This window comes from Ziziphus jujuba, chromosome 7 (genome assembly GCF_031755915.1).
Source record: "Ziziphus jujuba cultivar Dongzao chromosome 7, ASM3175591v1".
Lineage (NCBI taxonomy): Eukaryota > Viridiplantae > Streptophyta > Magnoliopsida > Rosales > Rhamnaceae > Ziziphus > Ziziphus jujuba.
In genome coordinates this window covers 4,295,141-4,312,899 of record NC_083385.1, presented here as the reverse complement: position 1 = coordinate 4,312,899, position 17,759 = coordinate 4,295,141, and the positions used below count along the sequence as shown (strand labels likewise).

Below are 17,759 nucleotides of genomic sequence, written 5' to 3'. Positions count from 1 at the left end.
GAAATGGGCGTCATATTTTCCGTAAAAAAGGCAATGGCAAATAAATATAATTCTTAAAATAAATATTCATTGTAATCGTACGGCCAGTGTTTGTGTCCAATCCATCACTGTCGTTGAAGCCAAACCCAATCTCGTAATGCTCGAATATGGGTTCCGGGCAAGTAGGAGGTTTAGCCGCGCGAAGTTCATTCGTGTTTCCGATGAATGGCGGCGTTGTGAAGCAGCTCCAAATTGCCTCAGTCTCTCTGAAACTCTCAAGTAATAATAATAATAATAAAATAGGGGCGTTATCGATAGATGAAATTCCACCGAACGCCGTTCGCCGGAAACGAGACCCGCAGTGGAGAGGAGGATTCAGTATTGGTGTAGACTTGGGAATGTCCCGCACCGGCCTTGCTCTCAGCAAAGGCTTCTCCTTCCGTCCTCTTACCGTAACTACAACCTATTATCCACTCCCCAAAAAAAAAAAAAAAACTCCACTGCCCAATTTCACTTTTTTTTATTAATATACATATATATATATATATATATATATATAAATTATTACATTTTGATAATTTGCAGGTTCTGAAACTGAGAGGACAAAAGCTTGAATCTCAGCTAATTGAGATTGCTCAACAGCAGGTACATAGTAAGCCTTTTATTTATTTATTTATTTTAAATTTTCAAATTGAAGTATTTGTAATAATAACAATAACAATAAAGTGTAGGAGGCAGATGAGTTTATAATAGGGCTTCCAAAATCCAATGATGGGAAGGAGACACCACAGTCCAACAAAGTTCGCAGCGTTGCGGGAAGGCTTGCTGTGAGAGCTGCCGAGAGGTTTTTTTTTTTTTTTTGAAAATTTTAATAAAAACTTTCTCTACTTTTAAGTTGTTTTTGAATAATAATAAATATGGCTTTGGATTAATACGCTGTTGGGTGTTTTGGGTTTGGGTTTGGGTTTGTAAAACTCAGGGGTTGGAGAGTATACCTGCAGGATGAACACGGCACGTCTATGGAAGCCATGGACCGTATGATTAACATGTATTTTTTTTTTTTATTCATTTTCCCACCATATTCCATCGTCTTCGTTTCCTATTTTCTTTCTTGAATTAGTTGTTTGTTTTGTGGATTAATGAAAGAATGTTGTTATTCTGTAAATTGGAAGATGTTGGCATCCATTGGAAGTTAACTTGCTCAAATCTCTTTCAGGGGCCTTGGCGAGTCTGCTCGGAGAAACAAAAATGATGCTTATGCCGCCATGGTATGTCTACCATTTTTATTCTTTGCTGCTGTTTAGTTTTCAAAACAATGGAAATTTATTCTTGCCAGTTTGTTTTTCCCTTGCTAATTTTATTTATTTATTTATTTGGCTTTCTGGTTAAAGATGGTTTTAGAGAGATACTTCTTTACATCAGGCGATGCAACTGAAATTGTACTGCCCAAGAATGTCGATCTACAAGAGAAAATTCTAAGGGGTCCGCCGGAAGATATTGATTTTTTCCCATGAAGAATATTAGGTTTGCCATTTTGCCCTCTGCTAGAAAAGTGAAAATTATTGGTCGTACAGTTTCAAAGAAAAAGAAGAGAGAATTATCAAATTATCAGAGAGATATTTTGGAGGAATTTTTCGTTCTTACTTTTCCAATATATATATATATATATTTTCTCATTGGCCTTTTTTCTTTTTTTTAAGTTTTATGTAGAATATGAAAGTTTCTTTATATGTATATATATCTTACGTAAAATATTTATGAATAATGTACACATCACTCTAATATTACACTGCATTAACTTGGATAATAACGAAACACCCCAAACCAAAGTCAGTGGTTGCCTATTTAAGGCAATCCAAGTATATAATTAGATTTGTCTAATATAGCACTGTTTATTGTTTCGGTTAAGTCATGTCGTGCAGAGGTTTCGTTAATTCGTCTGCCTCGATCAGCAGCTGCTTTATCCAATCCAAGCTATCCGGACATGTCGTTGTCCTGTTTGCAAAATCAGATAATATTTACTGATTTACCATATCGTGCCAGAGTCTGAAGCAATCACAGGCTAACTACGCCTGAAGACCCGACAAGCAAACAAATTTTTGCTAGTCAATGCAGCTTCTGTAGTTCTATGCATATAAAGCTGAACTCCAGCTCCTTGATCTTCCAACTAATTTGCTTTCCAGCTTTAAATACAGCGCCTAAGTTTTGATTATATACAAGAGTATGTTAATTACAATTCCTACAACAATAGGTATATCCCCAAACTTGTATGCACAGAACTAGCTTTCCAAGTGCAAATTACCAGAGCCCCAGCAGCACACCCATAAACTTGAAGCAATCTTCATTGCAAATTATAGCTCCGCTTGAAAACTGAAACCAGTAAAACTATAGTTATCTTATGTGACAAGTAAAGGGATAGGAAAAGCAGCGATGTACATGTGTGTGTTTTCTCTATATGATTGCGTCCATGATGAGCTCAATGGCGAATGTCCGGGATGGAAGAAGAAAGACAGTTAATTTTACGAGGATGTCAAGATGGTAAGAAGTCTGGAACCTTGCTCCATTTGGCTCCTGTGACAATCCTGCTCCCCCTTCTGGCTTGCGAAAGAAGGATAAATCAGGGTGGAATATTATAGTCATCTGCCAACAGATACACTAAGGGAAAGGACCAAAAACAAAGAAGATTAGCCCAACGTTGCTGCAGCTAAAGTTCCCAAGACAAGTAACACTTTCCACCACACAGAACAAAGATACCACTCGGTGCATTAGAATTTAGAAAGCAATACATAGAACAGCGGATATTCATATGGAAATTACCACAATTAATTTTGCCAGACGTACTAAATTGTTCAGTCTCAGCATTCATCTTCACTTCCAATCAGAAAATCACAATATGTACTTATATTGTGAAGCACCTTCTGAGAGGTCAACACGAGCTAATAGCAAGCGTGGTTTGCCCATCCCTTCTTTTAGACTTAACACTCATGTATCAAGACAAAATATAAGCCAAAGAGAATACGAAGAAAAATAGAAGGAAAAACATAAAAGTTTAAAAAGTTTACAGAGATGCATAAAACGTTGCAACCTAAGCTTCATACCAATAAAACCCAAGCTTGATTAATGGAGTGCACTTATCCCACAAATGAGCTCCCAATATCTAAGAATAAGGGGGGAAATTTGGTCAAGAGTAACAACATTAACATTGCAGGGTTGCAAAGGAGAAATGTTTTTTAACTTCATTATGAATAAACTGTACTGTAATTTTTATACTTTTCAACACTCGAAAGGTGGAAAAGAGAGAATAATAAAACAGAGGTAGTGCTCTAGGAGATTGAAAGAATACCTTCCAAAACATACAGAAATTCGCCAAACTGAGAAAATCCCTATGATAAATCAATACTTGGTATGATTTTTGGAAGCAATCTATATGGGGGCTTTGAACACATATCACCTTCATTGGAAAAGGAAGCAAGCTTATCCTCCAAAATAGAATAGGCCTCAGAAAATGCCTACATCATACAACATGGATGTGAGAAACATATGTCTGCATGAGCATTTGTGTGTATAAGAGCTTGCATTCATACCCTCCACAATTTCAAATTTGATATACATGTACCTATTTTGTGCCGTACCTAACTATTAGAAAGATAAATATATATATATATACATTCAAATGTATGTTTGTCTCAGCAGCAGGAGAAATTTTATCGATTGCCAGCCAAAAGAACTCAAATGTATACTGCTTTGCATATTAATGCAAAAGAGATGCATTTCTTTTACTTCGTTCTTCTACATCAGAAAATATCTCGAACTCTTGATAACAATGGTAACAAGGACAAAAGCTCTTTTTTTTTTCTTTTTTTGGTGACAAACAAAAGGCTTACCTTAATACATTGATGTATGCGAAAGCAATTTCTCCCCACGTTGTTTGTTGGAAAAAGGGGGTCATCAATGTGTATTGGATCAATGCTACAACATTAAGTAGATCATCAAGATAAAATAGGGGAATTCATATAATGTAATATACAGGTAATATATATATATATATATATTTAAAGAAAAAAAAAAAAAGGTTTTATAACTATTTATTTTTAAATTAAAAAAAATAGAGTTTTTATCCTAATAGGTTTGGTTATAAGTATATTTCAATTTTATTAGGAAATTGACCAAAAAAAAAAAAAAAAAAAAAGATATTTACTCTATTTTTGGTTTTATAAAAAGGAAGGAAAAAGACGTTTTACTTTTACGTTATTTTCAACTTTGTGTCACTAGGGTATCGGGTAAGTCTCCTTCTTTTTCTTCTTTTTTTCTTCTAGCCCTCAAAGCTATTAGAGTTAATATTAAGGACTTCCGATCTTAATTTAGGGTTTTGGTATTCATCTAAGATCGTTAAGGATCCAGTATCTTTGGAAATTCCAATTTCTGATCAAGTTTTGGAGCTTGGGAACGAAGATCTTGAATCTTTGAGGTTGATCAAGGTTGGTTTTTTTTCTGATCTTTTTATGTTATATGATATTATTTGAGATGTTTTGGGATTATAGAAGTATTGATTAAGATTGAATTGAAGAGTTATTGTTGAAACCTTAATCTAGAATTTATTTGGAATTTTTACAGAGTGAATATTCGAATTTATTTAAAATATTTAAAGGTTTCTTTCGGCACTAAACCTTTTATGGATGAAAATAGACATGTTTATGAATCCGTAGAAATTTATTTGGGACGATTTGGATCTATTTTCAATTTATTATGAAATTTTAAATTTATGCATTTCATCTGATTGTTCTGTGCGATTTCAGTATGCTTCGTAAGTAAAAATTTCAAAACATATCCAAACGAAATTATTTTTATCTAAAAATTTGTATACTTTATCCTAGATGTCTAATATTACTATAAAAAAATTTAGCTTCAAATTCATTATATTTTGGCCATAATAATTTTCTGAATTACCTACATCCGTCTGAATTTATTTTCTGGTTCATTTAGTAAAGAATAAAATTCGATTTAAAATAGTTTTCGAGCTTTGTTTAATCTAATAATTTTTATATAGCATTATCACTATATATAGTTAAACTATGTAAAATATTACTGCTTTTGGAAATATATTTTATTTTTAATGAATTTTTGTATAGACGAGTTTCTCTGTAAAATGCTGATTTTCAATTTCTGTCAATTAGTTACTAAATTTAATTTGACCATGTTTTTTTACCTTAATTTGGCTTTTAAAATTTTATATGAGTATATGCAAGTGTCTAGTTTTAATTTGTAAAATTTCAAATGGATACAAAATTTAATGAAAGAGAAACAATGTGAACATAGAATGAAGGTTTCTGAAAATCTAATAGTTTCAGTATTTTCTTTGTTAACTTATCAATTAATTTTGAATAATTTTTCATTATTATTTTATAAAATTGTTTTAATTACAGTTACTTATGCATGTGTACAGTATCCTCATAACTTTTCAGACTTAGATAATATCGTGTGAATAAGGAATTAATTTCTTGTTAAGAGTTTGCTTATGGATTAATAAGTTTTTTATTCGGCTTTTGGAGATTTGATCATGTTCTAGGCTTATGATTTTAAGATTTAAGGACTAGGCTATGATGATCTTATGGTATCCGCTCTTATTCATTTAGTTTGAATTTAAGAGCTTGATTATGGGATTTATACGTAAGATATTTATGGTATATGATGGTTTCGCTTTATACCAATGAGAGACTATTGGTATTATTCATATATTGTTAATCTTTTGTAGACTTTGTTGATCAAGGTAAGTTATTGGACTTTTTAAAAACTAAAATCATAGCAAATATATACTTATGCTATTGACTTATTTATGTTTTTCTATCAGTTTATATCTTATGAAATATATATGTATTGTACAAAGAAATTGTTGGATATTTGATATATGTATTTTTACTCTGGTTGTTGGTACATAGTAGGCATTTATGGATATGTTATGTTATATACTTGGGTGTTGAGATGAATCATGTAAGGGTATTTCTCTAATGATTTATGATTTTTTACCTTCGGATTTAGACGTATCGTTTCATGTGGAAGAACTTACTGATGATCACAGTATGGGTATGGCTCATACCTTCGGGTGTGAGTGTTTGTTTTTAAAATTTATGTTTCCCCATTTGTTACATGCCTCACACACGAGTTTATTCAGATTTCAGATTTCAAATTTCGGATTTCGGATTATCTACGGATAATATTATATTATGGAAAGTCCTACTAAGTACTTAACAATTAGAGTTTATATGAAAATCATGTTTATATTGTTAAAGATTATTTTTGGATATTTATTTGTTATGATTTTAAGTATTTTCTTATTTTATATTTATGAAAAACTCAATAGCTTGCTGAATTTTATACTCATTATTTATTGTTATGGTTTCAGGTACTCCATAGTTTCAAGGTAGCTAGAGTTGACATATAATAATGGTGTTTATTTGTTTTTATTTTTATATTAGTTAGCTTGAAAGACTTTTTGGATATTGGAGTTGTTTTTTTTGTCCATTTTCTTTGAAGATATTTTAGATATTATTTATAAGTGATGTATGGAGAGTTTTTATGTTCCGTCTTATAAGTTTTATTAGTGTTTTAAGTATGACTTGTCACATTGTAAGTATATAGACTTGGGGTGTGACATATATTGGTTTAGGAAAAGTGATGGTAGCATTACCTACAGCCTCTTTCCCTTTTTATATAAACTCCACTTCCCTGTACAGATATACGCATTTGACGAGGATCAAACACATTCCTGGAAAATACAGAACAAGAGATAAATAACAACTTATAAGACCTAATATGAATCAGCTAAAAAGTACATAATCATGGTGCAAAGTAAATTCCGATAAGCACTTTAAGAAGAAGGAAAGCTAAAGTATTACTTGTAGACAGTTAACTTACCCAAAAAAATAAAGAAAATCCATCAAAAGGCTTCCAAAGTTCTGAAATATCATTAATATAGAAGTCAATAAAGCATTCAAGGAGTAATCATTTACACAGATGGGAAAACAGAAATTAGGACCAAAGATACTAAAGTTTGCACAGTAAGCAAACCGTGTAAAATTTTGAAACTCTAAGTATTCATTAAATAATGTCTTCTCCAACCTACTTTTATTAATAGATAGAGGAGGTGATTTTGGATTCTCCTGCTTTTCGAAGAAACTGTCACTCAACTTCGTCTAATGCATCATTAGGGTTCATTAAGTTCAGAGTATTATATTTACCAAATAGAAACAAAGTTCAGAGTATCATTGCAAAACTATAACAAACGTACAAGATGGCACACTATTGTACGGACAAGTTTTCATACTTGCATTATTAATCATACATGATAACATGTCTTAAGAAAGAAAATAATTAGGAAAAAAATATTGCGAAAATATATCATCCATTGGAAAATAAATTGTACTACCAAACACAAACTAAAGTAGAAGGACAATTACTTGGCTGATATGCCGCCCAAGATGATGCTCATGTTGAAGAAAACGTGTAATTAGCAATACCTGCAAAATGAGTGAAAAAAAAGCAAGTTAAAAATGAATACCTATCAAGGCAAACAATTTTTCACATGCTAATAAACAAGAAGTGCAACTGAACGATTGAAGAACCACTTTAAAAAATTAATCATGGGACAACCCTCACAGGTAGGTCCATCCAGTGGCAGGACATTAATTTGGTACAGCAAAACAAAGTAACAGAAATTGGGTAAGTAGGACTGCAAACAACCAATTAGACAATCAGGTTATAACACTGTTAAGTCACTGCTAATCTCAAAAGCTTAATTTTTTAAAAGTAGGTCCAACTATGTGCGTGAAGCTAACACAACAGACATTAAAGAACTAGCATTCCTCTAATATCAATTGTTAAGGTATTCTTGAAAAGAACACGAAAATGCCCTCATTATAAAAGTTCCATGTCATAGAATCAACTTGTGTATCTTATACATCAAATGGTAAAAAAAATTTTATTGCCACTCACCATTCTAAAATGTAATAAGACTTAATAAAGTTTTACAAATCAACATAACTCACCAAACAGTAGGAACTCAAGCCACCAGAATAGGATTGATCCAGGCTACGGTCAGCCAAGAACTGCTTGAGTACCAAAGCAAGAGGTGTAACCGCAGGAAATTGCTCAGTCAGGTCCTTAACCTGTGAATGACAATCTATAATTTATAAATTTTAAAGGTAAAATAAAGACAAAAAACATAATATCTCATTCTTAAAACAACAAATTTGCACAGAAAAAGCAAGAAACAAATAGCAAAATCTGATAAATGTGGTATGATAAGTATACAAAATGCTATCTCTTGCTTGAAACGTTAAACAATATAAGAAAGTTCATAAATTTAAAGCATATTTATTTAATAAACTTCCATGTGTTGGCCAAAATCATAATAATAATATGGCTGGTTTCTGAAATCCATAGAAAACACTGGCATTGAATGTGAAGAATAGTTGGCCATTGGAACTAAGCACCAAAGGGAAATCTTAAAATGAAAAAAAAAAAAAAATCCCCTTGTCCACATATTCCATTCCAACTTAGTGAAATCCACATCCAAGGGTAGCATACCATGCTATCCAATCCAACTTTTGCTTAAAAAATGTCCATAGCCCATTCAATTACCTTTAAATAAAGCATAATTAAATAAATTGACTGGCATAAAATTACATAGATAGCAAAGTAGTCAAACAGCTCAAAAATAAGCAACCTACAATTAACACCCCTCATAAAGAGCAATGCTACAAGATTAAACAAGAGAGATGAGGATACCAGCTCTGTCGTCTGGAGTCCTGTATGTGATAGGGACTTAAAACTGATGTCAAGACGAACTGAAACTGAATCTCTAGGAGTATCATAGTTCATCTGTGTGCATTTTGGCAAAGAAGAATCTTCCAATACAACCACATCAGACTGAAGATTAGAACCCTGTTCACCAGATATATGAGGTGGCTTTTCTTTCGGTGATTGTACATTAGAAGCAGAAGAGGCAATGAGATCATTTGGAACTTCCACCACAAGCATAATTATAGGTATCTAAAAGCAGTAAGGAGAACAAGAAATGAGAAGATGAATGAGAATAAAGAGGCTTAAATATTAGAGATGAAATACTTATAGAGGAAAGGCTGTACAGCTGTATTTTCCACAGTCTTTAAAGAATCATTTTTCACCCAGTCCTGATTCGCGAGGTACCTTGCTGCATGCTGAAAAAGGAGAACAGGTTTGCAGAGATCAGCGGGGGCAGTAGAAGATCACACACATACACAAACAGAGGATTCCAGCCGAATTGTAAATGCAACAGCTATACTGGGGACTAGGGAGAATAATGAAGTTCCTTTTCTCATTGACATAAGCCTCATATAAGAATGGTGCATCACATTTAGAATAATAAACATGCTTATACACAAGATAGAAATTAAATTAATATACCAATAATAAAGTACTAGCAAGCAAAATCACCAATCTATTACTGCAACATACCTGAAGGCATGTTTCTTTAATGCCATTACGACCCTCCAGTATACCAGCTTCTTTAATTGGTTCCTACAGATACTTTGGCAATTAAGTGTTTTTCCAATTGGAAGGTACTGGAAAAGTATATACACTGTATTATGTCAGATAAAGACAATTTTTACCAGGTTTCTCACAGGAGGAAGACAAACTACAAGGTCTACATCACTTGTTGGAAGGGACAGACCAGTTGCATTCGACCCAAAGATGTTAGTCCTGGACCTGGGCCACAGAACTTGAAGAGACCGTGTAACCCGCTTGACAGCCCAGGTGATATAAGGCTTCCTAGCCAAATTCTTGGCAGCAACCTAGATAGCCATATGAAACAAATAGTCAATGATATTTGTACAATCTCATAGAAGGGGGTCAAAGCTACAAACTTCTAATAAAAGTTTTGATTGGAGACTGAAAATATAAAAACATGTGCAAAACAGGATATAAGAAAACTAGAAAACAATGACAAGAATGATAATCAAGTGCAGAACCTGCTTGCAGAAACAGTCAATCTCATCATGAAGACGGGTGTGCATCAAAGAAAGAGATGTCTTCTGTGTAGGACAGCTCTGTGACTCAGTCCGTTGCAGAGGGAATGCAACATCTGGCTGCGTAATAATATTAATCAACCAATGAATTCTTTGCGAAACATGAGGATAAATTCAAATTGACATAAACATAAACTGCATGATATGCTTACATGTTCCTGATCACGAGCTAGTTGGGACATAGCAATCAATCGATCCTGCAGCAGAGCAGGGGGAAGGGGTTGAACCATCGATCGGCTAGAAAGGTTATTATTTCTCCAAGAAGGCCAAACAACTTCAGTACCATCCATGCATAAACTAGCTTCCTCCAAGTTAGCTCCATCATTAAACCAGCCTCGCATACCCCAGTGCCTTGGGCTGGAACTACCAGATCTAACAGTTGGAAGGCCCCTGTGTTTCCTAGAGTCACTCACAGGAGAGGGTGGAGGTGGACATGGAGCCCGTGGAACACAAAGTACTACAGGGGATGGTGGCCGTTTTATCCGAGGTTGCTCACGCCTAGTAGGAGGAACACATGGGCTTTTATGATCATGACTGCGCCTAAACTCAGATCTTGACCTATCCCTTGACATGCTTGGAATTATTATTGGTGGCAAAATGGGGTATGGAAGTGAGTCTCCTGTCTTAGGTTCAGCATCACCATTTAAATCTGCCAAAGCTCCAGATTCCTCCTCCACTGCTGCATCAGTCATGGTCGCTGGGGAATGCAGCACCTTGCCTGTTACGTCATTTCCGGGCATAACATAGCCAAGAGCCTGGTGTCCTGGGCCCAAAGGATCAAAAGGTGAACAAAATGAAGCAGTTGGTGAAGTCAACCCATTTGTACTATATGAAGAAGAGAAAGCAACCATATCATCAACAGCTCTATTCATATCAGCTTCATACCTCGCCCATGAGCTATCATCAGAGCTTAGGGATGGAGGGCGAGAGAATCCTGAAGCTGGATGATCAGAAGGATTCCAATACATCACACCACCTCCAAAGTATTGATTATAATCTATCCCAGAGACTGCATGCACCTCAAATTCATCTTCTGATATCCAGTGGCTTTCACAGTCATCTGCTAGCTCATGTGCACTTGTCAAATCGGGTAGGTCAGTGAAATCCCCAGAAAATTTCTTTTCATTGTCACTAGTTGATGCCTTAAGTTGCATGCTGCAAGTAGAAAACCCCTGTGCAAAAGCACATTGACGCCTTGAAATAAATCCAGAATCATAATTATACGCCACCGATGGAGCCATTCCACAAGCACCTCGAACCATTGGAGGCCAATCTAAACTCATTGGCATTCGCTGAGACATAATTGGGTTACATCCACCTTCAATTTGAGAATTTCTTGCCTGATGCACCGTAGGTAAAAATGATTGATGGAAGTGATTATGCCAGTTACGACCAACATCCAGATGCAACCGGTCAGTGGCAGCTGGAAGATGTGAGTTAGCAGGTGGAAAATAGGTAGAACCCACCCTAGGCCACTCATATGGAAGGCATTCTGAAGAACTTGAAGGTCCTGTATCAGATAGATTTCCACTTTCTCGCTTATGAATCAAAATGGATTCATCTTTAGTATCACAAACTCTGACCCCTTTCTCTGGCAAAGCTGATTGTACATCAACTTCACTAATATGTGCCAACTTCTCAAAATTTCTATCTTTGTTGATGAATACACTATTGTCCAATGCAAGTGTAGGAGAAGGTATCACATTTTCATCTTCCTTACAAGTTAGAGTTTCCAATCTAGAAGATCTACCTTGATTTTCAGTAATACAGTTTGAGAACTGATAACAATCTTGCCCACTATAACCAGTAAAATTATTCTCTTGAATGCTTCCAGTGGCATCCTTCTCCTTCATAGTGCCATTTGAAGCAAGGATATCACTATCAGTCATATTATCTGAGATGCTCTGGAAAGTTAAATCGCCAATCCCTCGATCAGACTCCGCTGCCTCGCTTTGAGAATGAACAAATGAAGATGAAGCTTCCATAACTGGATTTTCATGAGTTATAACTTTAGCAGAATTCTTAAAGCCAGTACTTCTATTTTTTCCTCTCTCTTTTTTAGTCTTCCTTGAAGTAGTTCGAGCTTTTCCCACAATTGATGCTTGCGCATGTTGCTGGTGACAGGGTACCAGTCAGTTATAAACCATCCCAATCATCAAGAAGTAATGTGATCCAACATAAAAATAAAAATAAACCATTTGAATCATCAAGGGGAAAAGTGATCTAAATTGGAAAGATAATACAACCATTTCAACTTTTAATGATAATGTCTCTTCATTGATCTCCTTTGCCCTAGGCACGTTAAGCATTTTCTTGGACCCAATCAACTCTGACTTCTCTTTATCAGCCAATCCGCAATCACATTCCTGGCATGTCATTTAACTGTGAGTGTATATTTGGGTTTAACTTGAGATACATCAGTGGGTGCACTACATACATCTCAAGTTATTAGGATTAATAGTAACTTAACATGGTAATGAACCTATTGTTTGGCTATTATCACAAAAGGGGCAACGACAGCAAATGAAAAAAAGTACCTTAAAAGATTTTTCACTCGACATAACATCCATGCATGACTTTGGAAGATCATTTAACTTCTGCATATTGCGGATCTTCCCTTTTTTCTTACGGCTACAAGCACCTAGCTTTCCCTTAGACTTATTTGGTAAAGACTTATCATTTTCTTCCGCTATCAGTTCAAGTTTTGTGCAATCAAGCCAAAGAACCATAAGAAATCCTCGCAGTTTTCTTAGTATAAAATCAGAAATGGTACAAATTGAACTCAAGGTGCTAAAAAACACTTTTCCTTCATCATATTCACTACGTCGACACATTGATGTCAACATAACAATTTCTTGAAGCACTCTTAAACTCTTAAAGGTATTAGCTAAGGAAGTAGGTTTTCCACAAAGAGAAGCTGAGATAATACTTGAATCATATTCGGTATCAGCTGCAAGTTTGGGAACAGTCTTTCTAGCGGATACATCGTAGTTGTACCTCAATGGCTGTTCTACTCCCGTATTGAAAAGCCAACTCTCATCCTCTAATGCACCATTGGTCCCCTTCAGAATCTCATTAGTCTGAAAATATAAGAGGATCGAACTTAAGCTACAATAAAACAAAAGATAAAAACATGTCATGAAATATCCAAAAAGAACTTTGCAGATTTACAACTCTAAATACATAAAATGCATAATGCTGTCAGTAACATGCTATGAATCAAAACATCGCAATGAAAAAAGTACTTTAAACTGGAGCAAGAAACATATCATTTTACTTGAAATGGATAATAATATAGCCGCGATAGAATGAGAACTAGGAAGTTAAAAATATCAAAGGTATTTTAAACTTTTGCCAGAATATACAAAAATGTTAAAAAACGCCACTTGCTTCATCCACACTGATCATATTGATCACTATCACACCTCAACTAATCAAACCAAATTCTAATAAGAACTGAACTTAACCACCTCAGGCTCTGTCAGGAGTCAAAATTGTTATGAATCTAAAAGGAAAGTTTATTAGCATACCAACTTTGTTTTAGGAATTCTTTCAAAATTAAAGCGAGAAAGTTATTTATTTATCTCATGTGACGGACCAGCATTGGTTTGGATAGAATGAGAATTAGAAATACAAACTCCAGGCCAGAACTTGAAAAGCCAAATATAGGTTAAGTGTTAATGTAAAATAATAATAATAATAATAATAATAATAATAATAATAAATAAAATAAAATATAGAAAAATGAAAGTTGAATTTTTTTTTTTCCCCCCTTTCCGGTTCATCTCAAATATGATGACAAAGGATCCATTCAGTCATTTATAAATTTGCCACCCGACCAGATGGACTCCAAAAACCTTTTTGCTTTTCATAAGCTAACATCCATTCTTGGTGAAATTGAACCTTGACCAAGGGTAAACACCACTCTCCGGCGTTCCAATTTGAAAATTGCATACCAACATATTTAGTCTTTTAACAGACCCAACATTGATTACGAACAAACTTCTGCCTCTTAGGGAGAATCAGATTGAACAAGTAATTACCTCAACATTTCTATTTAAAAGCTTCTCTCGATCAATGCATATCACGATCATGCAGTATTGAATGCCAACTCTAATTAGCTAGTACAATAACTCCACTCTTATTTTCAAACAATCATTTAGCGATTTCCTAAATTGTCAACCAGCCAGTAATAGTACACAGGTATAATACTATAAAAAAATGAGGGGAAAAAAAAAGAGCTTTTAGAACAATATAGTAGCGATAAGTACCAAATATTTAGCTATTTTTCCCAAGACCGCAGTCAAGAGTTTTCCCCTAGTTGTAATATCCAAATTCCGCCACCAATCCATACAACCCTTTTTCCTCCAATACACATTCCCAGCCACTCCCACGGCATTTGCTTTTTCTTTCAATTTCACCCCTCTTTTCTTCTTATTATTACTGTTGTTATTTAACCACGCCAACCTCAGAGCCACCTCTAGCCCGTTGGCCATAAATGCTTCAATACTGTAATACCCTTTTGCTTTCAACCACTCCAATTCCACCCAATCCGATCCCAATTCACTACTCGCTTCGCCTCTCAAGAAGCTTCCGTTAGAAATTCCATCCATGGCCTCCACGAACCTATCCAAATTCTCTACCAAGTCCTCGCTCACGGTCAGGGAATCCATATCCTTCACTGAACACGAGCACTCCTCGATTCTCTCACCTTCCCTCGAATTGAACAACCGAGTTGCCTCAAATATTCTCCTCTCCGACTGGTTCGACTCGGCAACCCTAGACAGGAGGCCACGTGACTTCTTGAAGCAGAGGCCTGGAAGGTCGCGCGTGGGCAGGTCCGGGAGGACTATGAAGAGGCCGTGACCGCGCGTGCACACTGTTCCGAGCATCTGAATGAGAACCTGGACGAATTTCGAGTCGACGACCGTGAGGTGAGCTTGACGCTGGTGGAGGCTGAGAGATGAGAACCATTTGAGAATGGAGGACCTTGGGTTGGGGTTGGGGTTTGAAGAAGGGAGAGAGTAAGAATGGTAGAGAGCGATGTGGGAGGTGAGCGAGTCGATGAGCTGGTCCTGAGTCATGAGCGAGTTGTTGCGAGGGAGATTGAGGCCGGATTTGGACATTTTCGATGGTTGCAGAGGCTATGCGACAAAGATGGAGACATGAAAACACGCGAGGGAATTGCGGGTAAAAATTGGATACTGGATAGCGGGTTTGGGGATCCGATTTTTATTCCTCATGACCGTACAGTAATTTTCTAAAATAATTCTACCTTCCAAAATTTGGATAAACAGTAACACAATTGATTTTTTCTTTCATGATTATTAAACATAAATAATTTATTAAACATTTAAATACAATTACATTATTGTTTTTCCAAATTTTAAAAAATAAATTTAATAAGCATAGCATCACTCACTAATTTTTTTTTTTTTTAGGTAATTACTATTCTGCAATTCTCCGCTCTCCCCATGTAAATGACCGTATCAGCAAATGATCATAGACTCTGTGGGTATTTATTTATTACTTATTATTATTGTTTTATCTTCTTTTTTTTTTTTTTGTGGTTTTTTTGGGTTTATCGATCAATGCATCTCGAACTCAAGACCGACAATTAAGAATGATTTGCAATGCCCACAAGCTGAGGTCACGGATCGGTTATTTTATCTTCGTCCTAGGGGCTAAAACTATCTTATTAACTTGTAATCAACCCGCTCACAAAAAAAATAAATAAATAAAAATAATAGACTTTTATTAATAATATAAATATGGCTTAAACATTAAAAAAAAAAATTAAACATCTAACGAAAATTCACTTACCCAACATTATTTTCTATATTAGTATTACACGATTGAAAGTTACAACGAAAGTTCATGAAAAACATTAAATATTTAGACTTATGTTTTCAACTTTGTTGATCATGCCCCAACTGCATGCTATCCGAATCACTTTTAATTATCATTCAAGCAAATCAAACCCTCCCGTACAGTCAATATTCTGTTAAAAAAAGTAAATTTTGCTTAAGAAATACTTAATGCATCCGTAAGTAATTGAATATGCTTTTCAGCATAATAACGACAATAATTTCTGTATATGAAATGTCAATGAAGGGCAATACACGTCCAATTCAATCTGTATCAATAATCACAAAATACATAACAATAATTTTAATATATTCATACAGCAAATTGACTATGAGGTGCCATTTATATATGTAAAACATACCTATTCACATTACAGAGGAAGAATTATTTGTTCTGAGGACAGCTACGTGTAAACAATCCAGATGACGTAACACAGCCATAAGATAAAGCAGAACCACCCAATAGCTGGAAAAATGATCTGCAGATGCAAAATGGAAGCAAGAGTGCCAAACAAGAGCCGAGTATTGCCTAGAAGTCCAGTATAATTTGATCAGGGATAGTGGAGTAGGAGTTTGATCTCTGCCGCCAAGGCAACAATATAGATATGCGAAGTAACGACGGCGATAAACATGGTTCTACGGTGTCTTTCAAATGGAGACACAGTTTTCGGTTTGAACATTAGTTGCAAAAAGACAGCCAACATGTTCATTAGGAACTCAAACAACTTATGCCGTAACATAGTAGCATTCTTTGGTTCCTCTTGCACCCTGTCATAAAACAGAACAAAAAAGAGCAGGTTTTACAATCCTTTTAAAGTGAAACAAAGCAACTACAAAAAACAATTATCAAATTGATGGAATTTGAAAACAAATAAATGGAAGCGATTTGAACAAAAAGTATCTAATTGACGGAATATGAAAACAAATAAATGGTAGAGATGATCAAATTGATGGAATTTGAAAAAAAATAAATGGCAGCGATTTGAATAAAAAGTATCTAATTGATGGAGTATGAAAACAAATAAATGATAGAGTTTTAACCTTGACAGAGGTACAAGACTCGTTACTGAAGAAGATAAAACGTTCCCCATTATCCTTGATATAGTGGGAAGGAGGAGGTAGGGTGGAATGCTTTGCAGTGAAAGAGGAGGGATATAAATAAGGTTTCTTGAAAGATGAGAGGTATAGAAGGAAAAAAGGAGTTTGGGTGGATTGCTTTGGAGTGAAAGAGGAGGGACATAAATAAAGTTTCCTGAAAGAGTAGAGGCATAGAAGGAAAGAGGAGTTGGGGTGGGGTGGAATACAGAAAATTTGTCAGCACTTGGTGGGGTCGCTTTCTGAAGGAGTCGCTAGAGTCGTGTTTTCTGAAGGAATCCACACTCGGAGGCATCGCGTGGAGTCGCATAGAAACATAGCATAGAAAATTTGCGCAAGAGTCACGCTGCAAAGAAAATTTGCTAGAGCCACATAGTTAGCTTAGTATTGCACGATTGAAACTTAAAACAAAAATTCATGAAAAACATTAAATATTTAGACTTATATTTTCAACTTTGATGATCATGTCCCAACTGCATGCTATCCGAATCACTTTTAATTATCATTCAAGCAAATCAAACCCTCCCGTACAGTCAATATTCTGTTAAAAAAAGTAAATTTTGCTTAAGAAATACTTAATGCATCCGTAAGTAATTGAATATGCTTTTCAGCATAATAACGACAATAATTTTTGTATATGAAATGTCAATGAAGGGCAATACACGTCCAATTCAATCTGTATCAATAATCACAAAATACATAACAGTAATTTCAATATATCCATACAGTAAATTGACTATGCATGCCATTTATA

General features: G+C 35.0%; 2 protein-coding genes and 1 long non-coding RNA gene across 23 annotated transcripts; 1 reads left to right on the top strand and 2 right to left on the bottom strand.

Moving 5' to 3' along the window:
• The first annotated feature begins 60 nt into the window (after nt 1–60).
• LOC107424184 (uncharacterized) lies at nt 61–2,954 on the top strand. 2 transcript variants are annotated; one of them, XM_048479197.2, is made up of 6 exons: nt 61–431; nt 565–624; nt 711–823; nt 959–1,014; nt 1,196–1,247; nt 1,371–1,460. In XM_048479197.2, coding segments are annotated over exons 1-6 (567 nt in total). In that variant the 5' UTR covers nt 61–146; the 3' UTR covers nt 1,372–1,460. The 2 variants fall into 2 exon arrangements, with proteins under 2 accessions (XP_048335154.2, XP_048335153.2); XM_048479196.2 differs by having other exon boundaries at nt 67–431; nt 959–1,027; nt 1,371–2,954.
• LOC107424179 (uncharacterized) lies at nt 1,753–15,218 on the bottom strand. Of its 20 annotated transcripts, none has more exons than XR_007242496.2 (18): nt 14,315–15,217; nt 12,581–13,123; nt 12,290–12,409; nt 10,196–12,157; nt 9,987–10,103; nt 9,627–9,809; nt 9,472–9,534; nt 9,123–9,194; nt 8,764–9,027; nt 8,022–8,141; nt 7,434–7,493; nt 6,892–6,932; nt 6,665–6,742; nt 3,864–3,948; nt 3,323–3,488; nt 2,416–3,136; nt 2,282–2,349; nt 1,753–2,177 (listed from the first exon to the last, which is right to left on the bottom strand). XR_007242496.2 is itself a non-coding variant. In XM_048479191.2 (16 exons), exons 1-15 carry the CDS (start codon nt 15,167–15,169, stop codon nt 3,363–3,365), a joined length of 4,689 nt encoding a protein of 1,562 aa, XP_048335148.2. In that variant the 5' UTR covers nt 15,170–15,217; the 3' UTR covers nt 1,753–3,136; nt 3,323–3,362. The 20 variants fall into 20 exon arrangements, 2 of the variants coding, with proteins under 2 accessions (XP_048335148.2, XP_048335150.2); XR_007242498.2 differs by having other exon boundaries at nt 2,534–3,136; XR_007242495.2 differs by having other exon boundaries at nt 1,753–2,349; nt 2,534–2,634; nt 2,797–3,136.
• A 901-nt stretch (nt 15,219–16,119) lies between these two features.
• LOC132804558 (uncharacterized) lies at nt 16,120–17,531 on the bottom strand. The gene is made up of 2 exons (XR_009639768.1): nt 16,952–17,531; nt 16,120–16,678 (listed from the first exon to the last, which is right to left on the bottom strand). It is a non-coding gene; the product is annotated as an uncharacterized LOC132804558 (long non-coding RNA).
• Between the last annotated feature and the right edge of the window lie 228 nt (nt 17,532–17,759).